At 37.5% G+C, this 23,599-nt stretch overlaps 1 protein-coding gene across 3 annotated transcripts in view; it reads right to left on the reverse strand.

Moving 5' to 3' along the window:
- hook (hook microtubule tethering protein) overlaps nucleotides 1-23,599 on the reverse strand; it is a 439,379-nt gene that overhangs the window by 27,510 nt on the left and 388,270 nt on the right. For all 3 annotated transcript variants that reach the window (XR_012966008.1, XM_076179534.1, XM_076179535.1), the window contains exons 14-16: nucleotides 13,518-13,609; nucleotides 10,319-10,432; nucleotides 8,061-8,132 (exon numbers count right to left, since the gene is read on the reverse strand). Coding sequence is in view for 2 of the 3 variants with exons in the window: in XM_076179534.1 (XP_076035649.1) it covers nucleotides 8,061-8,132; nucleotides 10,319-10,432; nucleotides 13,518-13,609 (278 nt within the window). In the remaining variant the exon portion in view is untranslated. The remainder of the gene's footprint in view (nucleotides 1-8,060; nucleotides 8,133-10,318; nucleotides 10,433-13,517; nucleotides 13,610-23,599) is intronic.

Below are 23,599 nucleotides of genomic sequence, written 5' to 3' on the forward strand. Positions count from 1 at the left end.
GGGGGATTAAAAAGTGTAATGAGAAATAGACATTTGGGAATGGAGGCTAAGAGGAGATTGTATGAAGGTGTGATTGTACCAACAGCACTGTATGGGGCAGAAACATGGAACATAAGATAGGAAAAGAGGGGTTTCAATGTCTTTGAGATGAGGTGTCTGAGAAGTATGGTAGGGGTTACTAGGCTGGATAGAGTGAGAAACAAGGGGGTGAGGAGAACAGGAGTGGAAAGGGAGTTGGGAGATAGGGTTGATGAAAGAGTATTGGGATGGTTTGGACACATGGAAAGAATGAGTGAAGAAAGATTAGTAAAAGAGTCATGGAAGGCAGAGGTGGAAAGAGTGAACATGAGGGGGTGACCAAGGATGAGATGGATGGATGGGGTAAAAGGGACATTGGGAAAGAGGGGAATGTCTGTTGAGGAAGGATGGGAGAGGACAGAAGATAGGATGAATGGAGAATGGTTGTATATGGATGATGCTGTGATGCATGAGGGGGAGTGGGTGGGGAATGGGGGGTGAGGGAGTGGGTGGGGGATGGGGGGTGAGGGAGTATGTGTGAAAAATAAATTGATGCAGCCCAAAGGGATTTCTCCACATCTCCATTTCTGCATGAGGGGACAGAGAGGGAGGTCACTGATTTAATGAAGTGGCCTTGCTGTGGATGTGCTGTATCTTACAACACTGCTTCTGACACAGAACAGTGAACTAGATGCAGGGATGACCCATCATCCAGGAGCCAAGATAAGAGGGAGGGAGGGGGGTGGATGGGAGGTATGTGGGGATGGAATGGGTACGAGTGGATTTCATGCCTTTGTTTTTTGGCTATCTCCCTTGTAAGGGGGAAAAAGCCTTTGGTATGTATGTACATACAATCTTGTACAGACTCTATTATACCTAACTGTAGTATACAGAAGAGGAACAATGTTTGTGGGGTCCTGTCTCTTATTCTCTGATTTATCATACCTGGCTACAAATTTATATATGGTTTTAAATTGACCTATACCTCCTTATTCTTCAATTATCATTCTAGTCAAATTCATGTATTTCATGTAATTCATGCTTGGACTACATCTTCTAAGTATTTATGCATCTGTATGGAAAACTATTTCTTCACATCCTTCACACATTTAGCCTTTTTCAGCCTGTTCCCATAACCTATTAAAGCCCTCCCATCCCTAATCAAGATACCTCTCTTATCAATGTAGTCTATACTCTTTAGTGACCTAAACACTGTAATAAAGTCACCTTTTTCTCTTCAATCTTTCAATGTTGGCAATTCTAATGTTTTTAATCTTTCCTATAACTTATCTGCTAGGCTGGGAACCAGTTTGGTTATCGTCTCTCAATCTTGTTTATATCTTTCTCTTTGTTTGGGAAGCATACCACCAATATATATTCCAGTCTTGGACATATTAGGGTTTCTATGTTTTTTTCATGATATCATTATCCATATGGTGAAAAGCCACTTTAATGTTCTGCAGTCTCTCCCACAATCTTACTGATATGTCTGTCCAGTGACTAGCTGTCTTTTATCAGTACTCCCAAATCTTTTTCCTCTTTTGTCTTTGTAATGGATTCACTTCCCAAGGAATAGTAGATGGTCTTTTTGGTGTTATTGCCCATCTCCAATAATTTGCATTTTTTCTTTTTATCAAATTAATTTTCTGTTCTTGACTCCATGTAAATATGGCGTTTAGATCTTTTTACATCAGCAGGTAGTCTTTACTCTCTCATTATCTTTGCATCATCTGCAAGCATGTTAGAATAGCTTGTATCTTCAATTATGTCATTACCATAAGAAACATCATAGGTTCTATTAAAGAACCTTGTGGAACTTGGGTCACTGATCTCCATCCTGATGCTTTATCTTTTATTACTGTTTTTATATACCTTCCCTTCTGAAAATATTTCATCCATTTGGGTAGTCTACCTCTTAGTCTTCCAACATCCTCTAGTCTCTATATAAGTCAACTGTGAGGTACTTTACTGAAAGCCTTCTATAGACTGAGGTACACACAGTCCACCCAGCCTATGGGCAAACTGCCTGTCGAGATCATCTCTTCAAGATATTTGACCCACCAAACTTGTCCATCCATTTACATAATTTCATTATTGTGCTCATCAGAGACACTGGACTGTAATTCAATGAGGCCTTCTTCCACCTTTGTGAATTGTTACCCATTAACCTTTTCCCAATCCTGTGGCAATTTTTTTTTAATGAACACTCAATAACAATATGAATCTTATCCACCAATTGTTCCCTACATTCTTTAAATACCTAAGTTGAGATCCCAATAGATCATGAAGCTTTTCTCTCATCCAATGATCCCAAGAAATACAACACTTCCCCCACTTTTGCATTTATGTTTTCTAAACCCTAATTAGTGCTTGCTACTCTTCTAGGAAACTGCTCTCTTCTGTGAAGCTAGTTTGGTAACTTTCATTCATTATTCTTGGGTAAGCTGAAGCTTCCTCAAGAACCTTACCACCCATTACCAATTTGGTGATTTCTTCCTTGCATTTCAGTTTCCCACTGATGAACCTGTAAAACAATTTTGGTTCATCTTTGCATTTATGTACACCTATCCCCCAGCTATCGCACGCTCAGCTATCGCGTTTTATTGCTATTGCACATACTTGAAAAGCTGACACAAGTTCCATATCGCGTGCCTCTAGCCCAAATTTTCATATCGCACAGCATGCAGCTGCTATGACACGCCCCTGTGACATCACGGGCAGCGGCCATCTTTGTTGGCTTGAGCTGCACACTGATTGGTCGAGGGTTTGTTTACATGTACAGGCCACCACACTGCTCCTACACGGTGTGCTGTGTGTGTGTGTTGGCACGTGATAGCTGCAACATTTTTTGTAGAAGTGACTTGTTACTTGTTCTCAGCCCCCACTCCGTGAATAAGTATACAGTATTCAATTTCTTTTTGAACACTTCTGGAAAAATGTGACCCAAAAGACAATTCACCATGCATGGCAAAATGTGTTGGAGGGTTTGCTGGAGGACCGACGCGGGAGAGTGGAAGGTGAGCCACAGTCAGCGAAGGCCAAGGCAGAGGCAGCTGCACACGAGGCCTGCCAAAGTTCCTGGAGGTGGTTTTGAGGCCACAACAGAGTGAAAGCCTGGAAATGATACAGCCAGCCCATTAACATATAAACTGGTGACCTTGCCAGGATTTTAATGGTAAAGTGAAGGAATTACCAACAAGAATTTTAGTACTAAATAGGATCAATAGTGTGATAAAATGAAGTTGACATGCACAGAGGAGGTAGGGGAGTTTGTACACAAATCACCCACTAAGGAGATTGGGAGTCTTACGATGCAGGAACTAAGACTCATAGCACAAAGTCTATGGGTTGAGCACGCCCACGATGTGAATAAAACCGAATTAGTAAGAATTGTTGGAGAAATGGCGCTTAATCGAGATGAAAGTGGGGCAATGAAAGATGAAAGAAGGGCAGATAGAGTGTCTTTCACTTCAGATAGTGAGGAAGAAGTGGAAGAAAAAAGAGAGAAGGGTGAATCTCGAAACACTGAATCTTGATTAAACAAATTACAGCTGAAGTTAGAGATAGCTAGAGTAGAAGCTGAAGTAAAAAAGGAAGAAACTGAGAGAGCTAAGATAGAAGCTGAAGTAATGAGGGAAGTAACTGAAAAGGCTAGAATAGAGAATGAAAACCTTAGACTTCAAGTTAACTTGCAAGAAAGACAAGTGCTACCAGACTCTCATCTTGTGCATGGGAGGCTCAGTTTTGATGTAGTACACAATGCTAAATTGCTTCCTGAATTTGATGAACCACAGGTAGATACTTTAGAACTTTTGAAGGAATAGCGGAATCTTATCAGTGGCCGAAGGAGTATTGGCCTGCATTGTTGTGAACAAGCCTCAGAGGCAAACCGTTAAGAGCTTATGGTGCTTTGGAGGATTCACAAACAAAGGATTATGATGAAATAAAAGCAGCCATCCTACGAGCCTGTGAGTTAGTGCCTGAAGTTTATAGGGTAACATTTAGGAATCTAAGGAAGCAATCTAATATTTCACACATTGAATTTAGTAGAGAGAAAAGAATGTTATGGGACCAATGGGTAAGATCCCATAACATAAATGGAGATTATAGGAAACTAGCTGAGTTAATGTTGATAGAACAGTATCTGAGATCCATCCCTAAAGAGGTGTCCTTGTACCTTCAGGAGAAAGAAGTCTCAAAGTTGGAAGAGGCTACAATCTTAGCAGATAAATACAAAACACTTAAACCTACTGCAGGGAAATTCTCAGTTACTCCAAGGGGGAGAGAGGAACAGCCGAGGATCCCATAATCAACCTCCTCAGGTGGACCTTTGAAATCCCTAGAGGTCAAGAAAGGTGACTATAGTAAGTCATCGCAGATAATTTCATGTAGCTACTGTGGAAGGGTAGGCCACCTGATGAGGGATTGTTGGCACAGGAGAAGGGAAATAGAGAGGGTTAAACCCATAGTATCATTAAATAGATGGGACACCCATACAGAAGGGGGGAGGACGAAGAGGAGGCCACCAAAGTAGTGGCCCTCATTAGTATTGCTGCCACAGATGGCAAGGAAAAAGATGAGATGAAACCTCACTTGAGAGGTTATGACCCATTCCTTTTTCAAGGAACAATCACCATAAAGGGAAAGAAGAGAAAAAGGGTGACCATTCTGAGAGACTCAGGAGCCCTCCAATCAGTAATGCTGAGTAGTTTAGTAGAAAAACATGTAGCAAAAGGGAGAGTAGTTATAGACTCCCTAGGAGGCCTAGCGAAGGTGCCACTGGTAGAGATGAAATTGCCTCTATATGAGGGACAGGCAAAGATGGGCCTAGTAGATCAGTTGCCAGTGGAAGGAGTTGAAGTCATTCTAGGAAATGACTTAGTGGGTGGGAAGATGTGCCCCACACCCACATGGGAGAGAAGAGAGAAGGGTCTAAGGACCAAGTGAGGCCAATAAAGGTCTTGAGAGGGGAAGGCTGTGGAAATCATAAATGTAAGGACAGTCTGAATACCAAGGGAAAAATCCCTAGTGAAAGTACCCAAGTTGAGATAGAGGTAGACTTGAGGTTCCTGTTCCATGAGGAACGAGACAGCGAGTTGGAAGTGACTGACCTGACTCATCTGTTTATGGGAGAAAAGAAAGGAGAAGCAAAGAGTCTAAGTGACTCACAGAGAATGGAAGAGAAGAAAGGAGAAGCATAGAGTCTAAGTGACTCACAGAGACTGGGAGAGAAGAAAGGAGAAGCATAGAGTCTAAGTGACTCACACAGAATGGTAGAAAAGAAAGGAGAAGCAGAGAGTCTAAGTGACTCACACAGAATGGGAGAGAAGAAAGGAGAAGAAAAGAGTCTAAGTGACTCACAGAGAATAGGGGAAGAAGAAAGGAGAAGCAAAGAGTCTAAGTGACTCATACAGAATGGGAGAGAAGAAAAGAGAAGAAAAGAGTCTAAGTGACTCACAGAGACTGGGAGAGAAGAAAGGAGAAGCAAAGAGTCTAAGTGACTCACAGAGAATGGGAGAGAAGAAAGGAGAGGCAGAGTCATAGTGGCTCACATAGAATGGGAGAGAAGAAAGGAGAAACAAAGAGTCTAAATGACTCACACAGAATGGGAGAGAAGAAAGAAGAAAAGAGTCTCAGTGACTCATAGAATGGGAGAGAAGAAAGGAGAAAAGAGTCCCAGTGACTCACACAGAATGGGAGAGGAGAAAATAGTCCCAGTGACTCACACAGAATGGGAGAGAAGAAGGGAAAAACATAGGGTCCCAGAGTCTTACAGGGAGTGGGAGAGAAGGAGGTGGCGGCAATGAGCCCCCATGACCAACAGATAGTGGGCCCTGATCTGAGAGATCAAAAGGAAGGAGTGGTGAGTGGGAGTGAGTTGTCAGGGAATAATATTTAGAGTTGGGAGTACTTTCTCGCAAGTGGGTGAATAGTACCTGTCCTACTGATGACGCAGTATGGTCTGAAAGGCGACAAATAATGTTGCCGAAGGTCTATAGGGAAGGAGTTATGCAGTTAGGGCATGATAATTCTTTGTAGGACATAAAGGTGCTACAAGAGTGATAAAGTCAGTGAAGGCAATGAGGAGTAGGTTGACCTCATGTTGGCAGAGAGCTAGAGAAAGCTTAAAGAGTGCTCAAGAGCGAGTGAAACAAAATTATGACTGGAAGGCAAAAGTGCGAGTGTTTAAACAAGGGGCAAGGTTTAGCCACCTATATGACGTAACAAAATGAGTGAGGGAACTGAACTACATTGTTGCCACTCCTGATAGGAGACGGAAGCAGTAGTTGTGCCACCTCAGTATGTTGAAAGCATACCAGGAGAGGGACAAGAGTGATGTGGGTGTGTCTGGTGGTAGTGTGCATGCTGTCTCCATCGTGCCTGAGGAAGATGAGGACTTGAACTTCCCCACCTTCGAGATGACGTGGAAGGTGAATGCAGATGTGTGACCACAGGTGGTGGGCCAGGTGGGTCATCTTTTGGCTGAGCAGCGAGAGGTCCTACTGGAGTTGTAGAGGCGATATCAAGAGAGCTTTCGGGATGCCCCTTGGAGGACCCACCTAACACTGCATGACGTGGATGTGAAAAATGCAATGCCCATCAAGCAAGCCCTGTATCATGCAAACCCGCACCGAGCGGCTATGATTGAGGAAGGAACAAAGTTCTAGTGGACTGAGACATGTAATTCTGCTTTTGTACAAGTCAAGAGTGTTTAGTGTACTGCCCCTGTGTTGCAAGCCCCAGATTTCTCAGAGCCATTTCATCTGTATTGTGATGTGAATTGCCACCAATCATCTTAGCAATTAAATATTTTGTTGTGCATGTTCATGTTGGTGCCCAGGTAATGTTTTTCACAGACCACCATCCCTTGAAGTACCTTAACAAGTTTAAAGATAAGAACCTCCACTTAACTAGATAGTTTGTTTTTACAGGAGTATCATTTAGACGTACATCATGTATGAGGGAAAGACGATGTGATAGCCAATTACCTAACGAGATTGTAAGTGTATTCTCCCTGAAGTAGAAAAAAAAAAAAAAAATCTTTTCAAGATTTTTTTTTTTACCATTAAAGACGGAGGTCACATATATTCCCATATACATAAGGTTGGAATAGATTTATTATTTTGGGTAAAGGCATCACTTGCGAGTACATGGGTGTCTGATTATAGAGAACACGTAGAGAGGTTCCATATAATAAGTGTTTGTTCTTCATTTTACGTAACACTTCCCGCCAGCCTAGAGCGGCGCAGAATGTTTCAGCAAACTTGGCCAATCAGGTTCAATCTCCATACATGCTAATCCTATAGACCAATCAGAGGATTTTTGTAGAAGGAATTAGGCACTTTTGGGCATGTCAGAGAGTCAGTTTAGGATACTAAGTGCCATGTAGAGGTTGTGTTGCCTCGGGAGGATTGTCGGATGATGTAAGTCCTCTGTGCTCCCCCCTGTATTATTTGTAAGATAATTATCTCAGCTAGAATTTCATTTAGGTATTATGTAACGTTTATGGCAGGGACGCGGGAAGCCTAGACAGTGAATCTTTCTATTGGTAATTTCTCTTTCACCCCCATTAAAAGATTTTTGAGTGGAAATCTTCTGTTTTGAAACTTATTACTCAATTGTATGTCCTTGATTGTAATTACTCTTGTAATCCTATTAACTTTAATGAATAGTGTTAAACTTTCCAACTGTGTTTTTTTTTTTACTTTTCACGTCACAAAAAAGTAAATGACAACCTTATAATTTTCTTTAAGTTATCCCAAAGACTTGGTAACACTTTCATTCATTCACTCTTACTATGTGTTATGAGTCAGAAGGCCTAGTAATTTTTCTTTGAGATATCCCAAAGACATGGGGTCTTGGGAACTCATTCATTCATTCACTCTTATTATGTGTTACAAGTCAGAAATGTGAGCAAGATTCGTAACAATATGCATACAAGTAAGTTGCTATGTACTTTATAATTAGGTAAATACACATACTATTTAAAATGTCTTATCAAAAAGTTGAAAAAAATTCACTTACTTCACATGGATACTTACATAGTTATAGAATGCTGTTGCTATCAATTTCTCTTCCATGTCTCGAATGATCTTGGACTTCTCAGTTTCTTTCTGTAAAAAATACAAATACTAAGCTGGAAGGGGCAGATGAATATATATATATATATATATATATATATATATATATATATATATATATATATATATATATATATTATATATATATATATATATATATATTTTCTATGTAAATGTGTTTTCACTCAGCCACCCCTTGTAAGAGGTATGCCCTTTGGTAAGTAGTATATGTAGTTACAGCATATGATAATGTCTTTATTTCTTTATAAGGTAAACTTAAAACATCAAACATTTAGCTAATCTAATCTCATTATGGGAATAATGATAGGTATTATACCTGCAAATGGTGGTCTTCTGTGATAAACAACAGAGAATCATTCCTCTGCCACCCATTTTCAAAACCAGTCAACATTCTCACCTCCAAGTGTGCAATCCCAAGAGGTACTCAGTCATCAAACCAGCCCCAAGATCTCTATATCAACTCTGCATATTCCTTCCACCTTTTCACATGAGTAGACCTGACAACCAATGACCTATCCCTTTTTCCTACTATAAATAGTCAATGACACAGAAACTGTCCCGTCGAGATTGATAGATATAATACAAGAGAGAGATGGTTGGGCAGACTGTGCCTTTCTGGACCTACAAAAGGCATTTGATAAGGTATCACAAGAAACGAATAAGGAAGGTAGAGTCAATAGATGGCATCAGAGGAAAATTATTGGAATGGATGAAAGACTTCCTGACTGGGAGGAAAATGAGAGTAGTAATTAGAGATAAATTCTCAAATTGGGAAGAAATGATAAGTGGTGTCCCGCAGGGATCACTACTGGCCCCGATCATGTTTGCATTATACATGAATGACATGGATGAAGGAGTAGAGTGAATTTCTTTGTAGACAACACAAAAATACTAAAGAAAGTAAAACGGAGGAGGATTGCAACTCATTACAAGACTTGGACAAGATCTGGGAATGGACTCAAAAGTGGGAGGTGAAATTCAATATCAAGAAATGTAGTATAATGGAATTTGGAAAAAGTAAAAACAGAATATAGAGATTATAAAATTGGTGAAGAAGTAAAAAAAGTAAACTCGGAAAAAGACCTTGGAGTGATGATTAGCAAAGACATGACACCAGATAAGCATATTAATAGAATGGTCAGAGAAACCTACAATTTATTGAGGTCAATAAAAGTGGCAGTTGCCTATTTGGATGAGGAAATAAAAAAAAAAAATCTAACTACACTAATAAGATCAAAACTCAAGTATGCAGCAACACTATGGACACCCAGTACCAAAAAGAATATAAAAAATTTAGAAAGAATACAAAGAGCAACAACAAAACTGGCACCAGCTCTTTCCAAAATGACATATGAACAAAGACAGTCCAAATTAGAATTACCAACTCTGGAACAAAGAAAGGAAAGAGGAGACCCACTATCTATTGAATTATGAAGGGAATGGAAATCTTAGATAAGAACGATTTATTGAAATGGGACAATGGAAAAACAAGAGGACACGAAAAGAAACTCAAAAAGGATAATTACAGAGGAGATCTGAAAAAAAAAGCTTCCCACACAGAGTGATAGATACTTGGAACAAATTGGACAAAGAAACAGTGTGTGCAAACACTATTCAAGATTTTAAGAAAAAACTTGATGCTTAGAGATACAGAGACGGGTCACCACGAGCACAGCTCCCTTCCCGTATAATACAACTAGGTTCAACTAGGTAAATACATTAATACAACAGAGACAACAGTCCAAAGTTTCTTCTCAGAGAGATCTATAGTAGGGCCTAAGGACTAATATCAGCCATTGTGGGGCTGTGCGTTTCAAGTTATGAAATGTGAGATAACAATTATCATCATATCTTCTATAATTGTACTCCAATCACAACTCAAGCAGCCATGTTTCATAAAAGTTAGTCAAATGATTTAATATCCAAAGACCCTGGGAGAGGAGGAGGAGGAGGAGGAGGAGGAGGAGGAGGAGGAGGAGGAGAAAAGAAGAAGACATGGCGAATTGACTAAAATAAGATAACAGGACTAATGACAAGGTGTCATCCCACAAAATTATCATTTGTATGCTATCAAAAATGGCCTTATTTATCAGATTTACCTGCAGACTACTCATGCAGCAATAATTTGATTATATGTAAAAATGGACAATAAAAACTATAAAAATAATAAATAAAATATATTAAAAAAAATCACTTGCCTCCAAGTTTTCGATTATTCGCTCTTTTTCTTGAACCTGTGATCTTAATGTTGAAACATCTGGAACTAGAGCTGGGTTGTGTTTGGGATCCAATGTCTTGATTACAGATTTTGCCTGAAACAATAGTAAGCAACTATGCCCAACCTTTAACATACTTGAAAAAATACAAACAGTGCAAATACATGAAATGCAAACTTGATAGTACTGGAATAATGCAAGTAAACATGATACTAATAAATTAATTTTCAGTCCCTCAGCCTTCTTTCAATAACTTGGTTCCATTAGGTAAGTAGTAATAAAATCAAGATATGACAGGGCAATATAACCCCATGCTATATTTTACTCCAATGAAGTACTGCCAAGCTTGAACAATCCACAGTCAGTCCTTTACCCCTGGTCTCTCTTGCAGGAGACCCATGGCTCCCAGGCTACGGTCACCAGCCAGGTTCATAAGACAATCAAAAAAGAAATACTGTGTTGTTGTCTTGGGACTGTTAGTGTGGGGCAATGCAGTATGAGTTGCTTTGTGTTTTCTGTGTGGTGGTTGCATCTTATGCAGTATGATTCTGTGGCTGAGCCTATTCTGTGTTGATATTGATTTAATGTTGGATAGTGTCCTGAACACAAGTGTGCCAGTATGGTACTTATTTCTCTAAGAGGGCTTTTTCTGTTGGCCCATGTCTAGGGGTTGTTGGTGGAGTATTGAGCTTGGTGGTCTATCTTGGATTGGAGAGTTTGTTAAGTGATATGCATGTGAATGTTTTGGTGTGGAAGTATTGTGTGGTACTGGTGGTAGGTTGTTGCATATGTTTGAGTAGTATGCTTTTTTTCTGTTCTGCTGATGGTACTTGAATAACATAATGACATGGGTGTGTGGTGTTAAAGGGAGGATTTTTGTTTCAATGTGTGTCCAGTAGGGACCGTTCTGGTGCATCCTGTTATTCTTAGTGCTTTATTCTGTGTTATTTCTATGTTGCTTGTGTTCATCAACTACCATTCCATCCACCACCACTTCCCATGTACACTTATGCTTGGCTTCCTTCTTAGCCACTGTGTTTACTAGCATCAACTCCCTTTCTAAACACTTCTTCAACATCCTCTCTCCACTAATATTCCTACCTGGCACCCCATACCTCCCCACTACTCCATCTACTGGCTCATCCCCTACTTTAGCATTGAGATCCCCCAAAGTACAACATTCACATTCCTCCCAAAATTCTCTGAACACTCATTTAAATCTATACATGGAAGGGTGGTTGATAGGGCATTATGGACTGTAATGGTATCCAAAGGAAGGATAGAAAGAGTTCTGAATGTTCATGTTTTCAGAGGAGAGTGGGGAAATATCAGAATTTTGGTGGGATGAAGGGAAATTGTGAATGGGGGAAAAGTGGAGGAGGAAAAGGGTGGGGGTAGATAGGTGCTGAAAGTTAACAAGTTGAATGAGAAGGAAAAGGAGGAAGAATACCAGGAAAAGCTGAGATAAGTGGGGGAAGTGGTGAGAGATAGATGGAAGGTAGGAATAGAAGAATGGATATGTTTCAAGGAGGAAGTGACAAACTGCAAAAATGGTATGTGAGATTAGGAGGATGAGAGGGAATAAAAGGAAGGGTAGTGAATGGTGGGATGAAGAAGTGAAGTAGTAGCAGAAGAGAAGTGAACATGCATGGATTGATTGGAAGGCAGAACTAGGGAAGTGTTTGAGAGGTACAAGAAGAGGAGAGGTGAGGCAAGATGCGAGGCAGATATAATATGGGGTAGGACTTTGACTTTTTTTTTTTTTTCCAAAGAATTAAAAAAAAAAAAAAAAAGGAAAGAAGTGAAGACAGTGAGGGGGTGAGTTAGGTAGAGAGGAAAAGGTAAAGGGTACTGATGGACAGATGTTAATAAGAGTGAAGGTGGTAAGGGGAACGTGAAAAGAGTATTTCAGAGATTTGTTGAATGTGGAAATTGACTGATTGTGGCCATGGGAGGAGCTACAAAAATGACTGGACAGATGTTGATGAGAGTGAAGATGGTAAGGGGAACATGGGAAGAGTGTTTCAGAGGTTTGTAGAACATAGAAATTGACATGAGAGGAGCTACAAAACTGACTAAGGGGATAAGAAAATGGCAAGGCTACAAGGAAAAATAAAGTACAAACAACAATGAAAATTATGAAATCTGGTAAAGCAACTGGCTTGGATAGGAGTCAGGCAGAGTGTCTGATAAGAAGTAAGAATAGTTATAGTGGATTGGCTAGTGAAGTTGTTTAATGTGTGGCAAAGGGAGGGGAGGGTGATTATAGCAGTTTTAGAAGAATCAGTTTGTTGAGCAAAGTTGTAAAAACATGGGAAAGTTTTAATTGAGAGGATTAGGAAAGGAATAGAGGGAGTACCTGTAGAGAGGTAGTATGAACTAAGGAAAGGTAGAATGTGGATCAAATTTTTGTGTTAAGACAGATTTGCAAGAAGTTTTTAGTAAAAGGATGTTTTTGGGCCTTTATGGATTTACAGAAGGATTATCAAAGGGTAGACAGGAAGCCATTGTGGGAAGTATTGTAGATACATAGAACAGGGGAAAAGCAGTTAACCCCTTCCATACGGTGCCGCACACGTAGGCGTCATGGACTTGGATCTCGGTGGCAGCAACCAATGCCAGCCGTACGACGTGTCGTAATAATACTCGCATCATAAAATATAGTCACCGCTTATATCGATCGTTCTCTCTTCACCCGTGAATTTTGATAACCATAGAAAATGCGATTACAAAAGAATTAGAAAGAATGTCATTATGGAGGGGAGACTACAATAAATATAATCAAGACGCCGATATGGCAGCCTCGCGAATACACTCGCTCCCCATGACGCCTACGTGTGCGGCCCCGTATGGAAGGGGTTAAGGGCAGTCAAAAGCTACATGAGTAGTAGAGCTTGTGACAGGGTTAGGGATGGTGAGAGTTTTGAGGTTAAGGTGAGGCTGAAGCAAGGTTGTATTATGTCACCATGGATGCCCAATGGGTACATGGATAGAATGGTATGGGAGGTAAATGTAAGAGTGATGGGTAAATGAGTGGAAATAGTTAGAGGGAATGGAATATAGTTAACCTAGTATCAATTATCTTAAAGCCAAAGCTAACACCCAAAATGAGATAAACTTACCACCTTTGCTGCCTATACTTAAACATGCAATGCCATTAAAAACTAAACTCTATAACTACCTTTCCAAGATACTTCTTGTATCTCTCCTCCATAGCTGCCATCTCACTTTCTTTTCGTGACAAACCTTCTTCCAGCATGGCAACCTTTTCACCTGCAAAGGGATAAGAAACTGAATACTTCAAACTATTGGGAGAAAGAGAGAACGAGCACAAGCAGCATAAAGATTCAGATTTCAATCCTCCTGCATAAATATTGAAACATATATCAAGGGCTTTTTCCCTTTTACAAGGGAGGTAGCCAAAGTCAAAGGCATAAATCCACTCCCACCCATTTCATCCTCCCTCCCTCTTTTCTTGGCTCCTCCTAGATGATGGGTCATCCCTGCATCTTGCCCACTGCCCTGGGTCAGAAACAATGGGGCAAGACACAGCACATCCATAGCAAGGCAAACCCCTTCTCTCTTCCCTCATACAGAAGAAAATAAGACAGGGAGAAATCCCTTCAGGCTGTGTCAAAATATTATTCACACACTCCCTAATCCCCCATCCCCCACCCACTCCCTTTCATGCATCACAGCATCATCCATACACAATAACTCTCCACTCACCCCTATCTTCTGTCTTCTCCCATCCTTCTTGAATAGACATTCCCGTCTTTCCCAATGCCCCTTTTACCCCATTCATCCATCTCATTTTTTGTCACTCCTTCATGTTCACTCCATCCACTTCTGCTTTCCATAATTTAATCTTTCTCCATTCATTCTTTCCAAGTGTCCAAACCATCCCACTACTCTTTCATGAACCCTATCTACCAACTCCTTTTCCACCCCTGCTCTCCTCCTTACCTCCTAGTTTCTCACTTTATCCAACTTAGTAACCTTTACCATACTTCCCATATATTTCTTCTCAAACACACTTAAACTCTTCCTCTCTTATGTTCCATGTTTCTGCCCCATACAGTGCTGTTGGCACAATCACTTCATACAATCTCCTCTTAGCATCCATTCCCAAATGTCTATTTCTCATCACACTTTTTAATCCCCCAAGACATTTACTTGCTTCTCTCAATCTACATTCTACTTCCACCGCTCCTCCCTTTCCTGCCACATTCACACCCAAGTATCTAAAGCTATCCATTTCCTCCAGCTTCTCTCCCTAAACCACTTCGGTGCAATGACATCTATGTAGGTGTCATGGGGCGCCAGTGGGTACACAAGGATACCAGCATTGGCATCTTGACTGTATTTTTTTTGTAGTTGTATATGAGTTATCCCTGGATTCTGTGAACTGGTTTTATCACATTTTCTGTGTTTATTATTACTCAGAGTAAAAAAGAATGAGTAATACAGTAGTGGTTTTATATTGTATAATGCAAGTAGTGTGATGTAAATTACATATGGCAGCCAATGCTGCATGTGAGAATTTGAGTTGTACTGAAGTGGTTAATACTCATTTCCAATATGCTGCCATCCTCTCCCCTTGTACATCACATCACCTTACTTTTACCCACATTTATCTTCAACTTACTTTTCTCACACACCTTCCCAAACTCTGCCACCAACTTCCTTAATCCCTCTTCTGATCATGCTACAAGCAGTGTTGTCAGCAAACAACAACTGGTTTATCTCCCATTTTTCTCCATTTTCTTTAACCACCTCCAATCCCTGGCCTATTACCCTTGCATTTGCCTTTCATACTACATCCATGTATAAATTGAATAGCCATGGTGATATGACACATCCCTAGTGAGGTCCCATCTTTACCTCAAACCACTCACTCTCTCCATTTCTAATTCTAACACAGGCTCTACTGCAAAACACACAGTCCAGCAGCGGTTGAAGTAGGACATACGAAAAAGAAGCTCCAAAGCACTAAGTAGTGCTTCAATGACAGACAAATTTAGAACCAACCCTAGTTGTGTTTACTAAAAGACAGGAAGGGAATAGTGTATTATGAGTGATCAAAAAATATAACTGTCTTTGTGTCTTTATTTTATCTTATTTTTTTCTTGGTCAGTTACTCTAAAAATGAAAGAAAATAATGGCAAACTAAGGGATAAAGAACCAATGAAGTGATGCCTAGACGTAAGTAGGGTGGAATCACCTCTGGGGGTGATCCCCAAAAGGACATGCCTGAGAGAAACCCCGAAGATGTACCAAAGGTTTGAAACAAATTATTTTCTAGTTTTGACAGAGAGGGTGGAATTATGTATGGAGGGATAGAGGTGGATAGAGAACCCAGGTTTAAAAATATAATGAGAAATAGGGAAATCAATTATCTATTAGATGAAATAATCAAACTCGAAATTGAGTATAAAGTGATATACAATGCTACGAAGGGGCAATGAAGAGAATACCAGGGAGATAGATGATTTGAAAAAGGAACTAAATAGGATCAAGGGAGAAACTAAAAGATTGAAAAATGAAGATATGAATAGAAACGAGGCATTAAAGAAAGAGATGAAGGATCAAATGCAGACAGTGACAGAGAAAGTGGAAGAGAAGATCAAATAAAATGATTTCCAAGAAATATACAGTGGAAAGTAGAACAGGAAAGTCAAAAATTATCTTTTAAAGAAATACTGGAGCAACAAGTTAAGGAAAATGCTAAGGAAATGGTAATTAAAGTAATTAAGGAGAAAGGAAATTTGGTCAGGGACACGGCGGATAAAAAAAGATGCATTGTAATCTATGGTATTAAAGAGAAATATGATGTTCCTAGATATCAGAGAGAAAAAGAGGAGAGAGATCACTAAAGAAATTCTGAAAGAGATTCAAGAGGGACAAAATATAAAGAAATTGAGGAAACATATAGAATAGGAAAATACTCATAAGAAAAACAATATAGGCCACTAAAAGTAAAACTTAGGTCTCAAATAATAGAGGAAGTACTACCTAGAACAACAAAACCAGTAAATAATGAACATTACAAAAATGTATGGATAAAAAAGAAATGAGTGATGAAAAAGAGAAAGAAAATAAACTTAGAAATGAAGCAAATGAAAAGAAATGAAAAAACTGACTGATTTTTTTTTTTTTTTTTTTTTTTTTTTTTTTTTTTTTTTTTTTTTTTTTGAGTGGACCCGAGGCTGAGGAAATTATATGTCAAGAAAAAGGATACAAAGTTGACAGAAAAAGACAAGGAAAAAATTAAAGATAGCCTATGCAAATATAGACAGAATTATTTCAGGACCAAATGAATTAAATGACTATCTGGCATTAGAAAAAACAGACATAATGGGAATTGTAGAAACAAAATTAAAAAGTCCTCTACCACCAAATACTGTGAGACAAAGTCTATACAACTGTTGGACGAAGAATAGAAAGGAAAAACAGGGTGGGGGAGTATTATTTTTGACTAAGAAAGACTTAAATGTGACAAAGATAACAGAAGGAAAAAACAATGAAGAATCAATTATGATAAAAATTGAAAGCAATTACATGAAAAGTAGAACATTTGTAGTAGTGTATGTGCCCCCAAAACACAGTCCTGGGCAGAAAGCAATTATTCCAAACTGTTGGAAGATACAAAATATGAAGTAATATACTGAAAGAGGAAACATAGTAATTATGGGTGATTATAATTCAAAAGAAATATGTTGGGAAGAAATGACAGTGAAGGGTGGAAAAGACCTCTGGAGAAACATAATACTTTATATGACCATTGAATACACAATGACTCAGTGGGTAAAGGAAAATACCAGATACAGAAACAATGAGGAACCATCAAGACTGGATTTATTACTTATGTCAAAACCTGAAATTGTGGGCAGAATTGATTGCAAAACACCAATAGGAAAGAGTGACCATGTACTAATAGAATTTGAACTAAAAGACCAAATTGACTTAAGAAGAAATGAGAAACATAGAAAAGGAAGACTAATGTATAACAAAATTAATTTTGAGAAACTCAAAAAATTATTTTGAAATGCAAACTGGGATAAATTCCTAAATGAAGAAACAAAGATGGAAGAGAAATGGAATATACTAAAAGAAATTTATGAGAGAGTGAACAAATATGTACAACAAAAACAAGAGTATACATAAAAAGCTGGTACAACAAAAAATGTAGTGAGGCTAAGGATAAAAGAGACAAAGCATGGAAAAGATGGAAAAAAAGATAAATAAATGAGTAAATGGAAACATACATCAAACTAAGATATGATTATGTAAAAATATGCAGAGATGAAAAGAGAAAACATGAAAGAGATGTGATAGAAAAATGCAAGGATCAATCTAAACTATTTTACAGGTATGTAAATGGTAAACTAAAAAATAAACAAGAAATGGAAAAGCTGCATCAGGGAAATTAAGAATATACAGAAGTAGAAATGGCCTAAATTTTGAACAATAATTTCAAATCAGTATTCACAATTGAAAGTTCACAGAACTTTGAGGGAATAGAGAGAGAGAGATTCCCCTAATGAAGAAAATAACTAACACAGAAGGAAATTAGAGACCAAATAAAAAACCTTGATGTCAGAAAATCATATAGTCTGGATGGAATAGCAAATTGGATACTTAAAGAATGCATAGAGGAGTTGATGAATAAAATATACAATATAATTAAATACTCGCTCAAAGAAGGAAAGGTACCACAGGAGTGGAAAAATGCAAATATTGTACCAATATATAAAGGAGGAAACAAGGAAAATCCAACCAATTACAGACCAGTCTCCCTAACAAGCACAGTAGCAAAAATATGTGAAAAAGTTATCAAAAGTAGATGGGTTAAACATCTAGAAGAAAAAAATGTACTGAATCCAAATCAATTTGGATTTAGACAAGGAATATCATGTACAACAAACCAGATCTGCTTCTATTTGAGACTAATAGAAATATTACAAGAAATGAATGGATGGGCAGACTGTGCCTTTCTAGACCTACAAAAACATTTGATAAAGTACCACACAAAAAACTAATAAGATAAATAGAATCAATAGGTGGCATCAAAGGAAAATTATTGGAATGGTTGGAAGACTTCCTGACTGGGAGAAAAATTAGGGTAGTAATTAGAGACAAATACTCGAATTGGGAAGATATGATAAGTGGTGTCCCCGCAAGGTTCAGTATTGGCTCCAACCATGTTTGCCATATATATAAATGACATGGATGACAAAAGGAGAATATAGTAAGAGACTTAGCAGATAAAAAGAAATGTATAATTATATTAGGAATGGAAGAGAAACACAACCCAGATAGAACCACAAGAATCAATGAGGAAAATGAAAAAGAAAGCAGATTACTAGAATTAGTTCAGGAAGATGAACCTGAAATCATGAAACAAATTGAAGAGAAGTTTAGACTCGTAAAGTATAATACAGATAAGACCAGACCAATTAAGATTAAATTCAGGTCACAAACTACGGCAGAGAATATCTTATCACAAACAGGGAAACTAGCAGCAAGTGAACAATATAAAAAGGTATGGATAAAAAGGGAAATGAATAAGGAGGAAAGAGAGGAGGAAAAAATGAAAAGACAAGAAGCTATGGAAAAAAACGAGAACAGAACAGACTCAGAAAAAGAGAAATTCTATTGGAGAGTAGTGAATATGAAAGTAAGAAAATTCGAAATACTAGAGAAAAATAAAAGGGATACAGAGAATACAATGGAAGTGGCAGAAAACTAAGAGTGTCTTACACAAATATAGATGGATTAATAACAGGATTGAATGAGTTGAAAGAAAAAGAACCGGACATAATGGGAATTGTAGAAACAAAATTAAAAGGTCCACTACCACCCAACAGTGTAGGACATGACGCATATAATTATTGGATTAGAAACAGAGAGACAAAGCAAGGGGGTGGAGTTATGTTCCTGACTAAGAAGGATATAAACGTGAAGAGTGTCACATATGGAAAGATACAGATTATGATCGAAGTGGAAAACAGAGATAAGAAGAACAGAAAGTTAGTGATAAATTATGTGCCTCCAAAAACAGCCTCGTGGGAAGAGAGTGAACATAAAAGTATGTTAGAGGACACAAAGATAACATTAAATAAGATAATGGAAGATGGAGGAAGAATAGTTATGATGGGCGACTTTAATTGCAAAGAAGTCTGCAGGGAAGAAATGACAGTAAAGGGTGGAGACGGCTCATGGGGAAATGTTCTACTCGAGATGATTATTGACCATACAATGACACAGTGGATACAGGAGAACACTAGATACAGAAATGAAGAACCATCGAGACTAGACCTAATAATCACATCTGAACCTAGAATAGTAGAAAAGATTGAATATAAAACACCAATAAGTAAAAGTGACCATATACTGATTGAACTGGAACTAAATGAGGAAAAATACATGAAAAGAAATGAACAATATAGAAAAGGAAGAATGATGTATGAAAAAACATACTTTGATAAAATAAGAGAATTCTTTCAAAAAGAAAACTGGGAAGAAATATACAAAGAAACAACAGTGGAAGAGAAATGGAATATTTTGACAAAAATTTATATATAAAAAAAAAAGGAGTGGAAAAGTATGTCCCAAGACAAAAACAAGAAAAAGAATATATAAGGTGCTGGTACAACAAAAGTTGTAGGGAGTTAAAAGACAAAAGAGACAAAGCTTGGACCAAATTGAAAAAAGACAAAATACCTCAAAAATGGAAAATATATACTTGTTATAGAAATTAATATGTACAAGCGTGCAGAGAGGAAAAGAGAAAATATGAAAAAGATGTCATAGAAAAATGTAAAGATCAACCAATACTATTTTACAGATTTGTAAACAGCAAACTGAAAAACAAACAAGATTTGGAGAAATTAAGACAAGGAGTTGAATACACAGAGGAAATTGAAATGGCGGAAATTATGAACAAGCATTTTAAATCAGTGTTTACAAGGGAGAACATACAACCTGAAGAGATCGAATGGAAAGAGAAAGTCCCCCCCATGAAAGAAATAGAAGTAACTAAGAATGAAATATTGAAACACTTGAGTAATCTTGATGTCAGAAAATCGCATGGACCAGATGAAATAGCAAACTGGATTTTGAAAGAATGCAGGAATGAACTGGCAGACAAAATACATAGTATAATAAACAGTTCCTTGAAAGAAGGAAAAGTCCCAGAGGATTGGAAAAAAGCAAATATAGTACCTATATATAAAGGGGGAAATAAAGAAGACCCTACCAACTATAGACCAGTCTCTCTAACAAGTACAATAGCAAAAATTTGTGAAAGAATTATCAAAAGTAGATGGGTAAAATATTTAGAAAAAAAAAAAAAAACAATGTGCTAAATCCAAGGCAATTTGGATTCAGACAAGGACGATCATGCATCACCAATTTAATATGTTTCTATTCAAGGCTAATAGATATAATACAAGAAAGAGATGGATGGGCTGATTGTGCATTTCTAGACCTAAAAAAACCTTTTGAAGTTGCTTAAGAAATTAGAAACTGGAGGAATACAGGGCAAACTGCTTAAATGGATGGAAGACAAAGGATTGCAAAGGCGGAGCATGCCGACAGGAGACCTTTTGATCCATATCTAGGTCGGATGCAAAAAAAAAAAAAAAAAAAAAAAAAAAAAAAAAAAATAATAATAAAATAATAAATAAAAACTATAATAATGTAAATGAAAAATAAAATACATAAATAAATTTCATAGGTATAGTTAAAATAATAAACAAACAGGTAAATAGTAAATAATAATAAATTGACACATAACTAATAATAAATGAAAATCAGACAGACAAATGATAACAAAGCAAAAACAAATAATATAAGATAAATTATAATCATTACAGCATCTTACTTAGGTATTTATCTAAATGATTCTTAAAGCTTCGAACTGAACTACATTGCACTACCTGTGCAGGAAGTTTATTCCATTCATTAACTACACGGTTGGCAAAGTTGTTTCTACCTACTTCCAAGTTGAATCTATTTCCGGACAGTTTGAGACCATTGTTTCTTGTCTGATTCTCATTCAATGTGAAAATTTTGTCACTTTTGATGTTGTCAATTCCCTTTAAAATCTTAAAGACCTGTATCAAGTCACCTCTGAGTCTACGCTTTTTTAGGGAAAACTGATTCATGTGCTTTAGTCGATTTTCGTATGATTTATTTTTGATATTCGGAATCAGTTTTGTGGCTCGCCGTTGTACTTTTTCCAGTCTGTCAATGTCTTTAATGAGATTCGGTGACCATACGGAAACAGCATATTCCAAATGTGGACGAACTAACGATTTATATAGCTTGTTAATGAGTGATGGACTTTTGAAATCAAAAGATCGCGCAATCAGAAAAATGAGAGTAGTGATAGGAGACAAACACTCAAAATTGGATGAAGTAATAAGCAGTGTTCCACAAGGAACAGTTCTAGCCCCAATAATGTTTGCTATATATATTAATGATATGGATGACAGAATTGAAAGTTATAGGAGCTTCTTTCCAGATGATGCAAAACTGTTAAAAAAAAAAGTGAACACGGAAGAAGATTGTGAGTCACTACAGAGTGATCTAAATAAAGTACAGGAATGGAGTAGGAAGTGGGAGATGGAGTTCAACACTAAAAAGTGTAGTATAATGGAATTTGGAAAAAGCAAAAACAAAATAACAGGAGCATATAAATTGGGAGAAGGAATAAAAAAAGTAGAAAATGAGAAGGACCTGGGAGTCATTGTTATGAATAATATGTCACCTGAGAAACATATAAATAAGATTTTTGGAGAAACCTATAATTTAATAAGAACAATCAAAGTGGCATTTACATACCTGGATGAAGAAATGGTGAAGAAAATTCTAATCGCTCTGATAAGACCAAGATTGGAATATGCAGCAACGATATGGTCACCAAGTACAAAAAATGTATAAAAAAAATTGAAAGAATACAAAGAGCAATTACAAAATTGGCACCAACACAGAGAGACTAGCAAAACTTGAGCTACAGACACTAGAGCAAAGAAGAGAGGAGATTTGATAGCTATTTACAGAATCATGAAAGGCATAGAAATTATTGATAGAGAGAATCTGATAAAATGGGATGATAGAAATACAAGAGGACACGGAAAGAAAATCAAGAAAGACAGCTATAGAAGAGATGTGAAAAAGAACAGCTTTCCTCACAGAGTAATAGACAGTTGGAACAAGTTAGATGAAAAAGTGGTGTGTGCAAAAACAATACATAAATTTAAAAATAGTTTAGATAAAATGAGATATGAAGACGGGACACCACGAGCACAGCTCCCCTACCCATAAAATACAACTAGGTACAACTAGGTAAATACATATATACATATATATACATACACATATATACATATACATACATATATATATATATACATATACAAATATATGCATGTATATACATATATATGTACATATACATATATATATATATATATATACTGTATATATATGCAAAGTAGACCACTTGGAAAAAGAAACTAACGAAGCAGAACGCTTTCGTATATTACATCTTCAGTGCATAAGTGAACACACGTACCCGTGTTCTTATTAGCATATGCAGTCGAACCTCGAAAGCCCGGACTAATTGGGGGAAAGGGTGGTCCGGTCATGCCAAACGTCCGGTCATCGAAAATATCGCCCTAACACCCGTAGATTTTCTTAGCGGTATACGTATAGGTAATGTATGATATGGCATAAAAACTCATAAGAATAATACTCTAACACTGTAATAATAACAATACTGTGATAATAATTCTATAATACTAATAATTCTGTAATAATAACTGTAATACAGGCATGTAAATGTAATGTATATACTGTACAGTGTACTGTACTGTATTTTTTATTATATACACTGTAAATATCGGAAGGTATGTACGCGGGACAGAGGTGGCGGCCAGGGTTGCCGCGTTTTCTACACTGCCGTGTAGAATGGGAGTGTTGCCATACCGTAGCATACATTTTTCTCGGGCATGTGCAGACTTTCATAGCAAGATATACTTGTCAAACTTTGACAAAATGTTGGTTCTAGTTTTTTTATTCTTGAATGTATATAAGGCCCCCATGCCCTAACATATTCAGTAAGATATAACTTTTTTTATATTATTATCACTAAAAGAAAGCTGAAACTTTAGCGTAGAATTTTTTTCTACACCGTAAAAACGTATCTTTTGGGGTATAATATTTTATAAGTAACACAGTTACCAATAAAAGTCA

The sequence above is a fragment of the Oratosquilla oratoria genome, chromosome 43, assembly GCF_046742065.1.
Source record: "Oratosquilla oratoria isolate Oo_2021 chromosome 43, ASM4674206v1, whole genome shotgun sequence".
Classification (NCBI taxonomy): Eukaryota; Metazoa; Arthropoda; class Malacostraca; order Stomatopoda; family Squillidae; genus Oratosquilla; species Oratosquilla oratoria.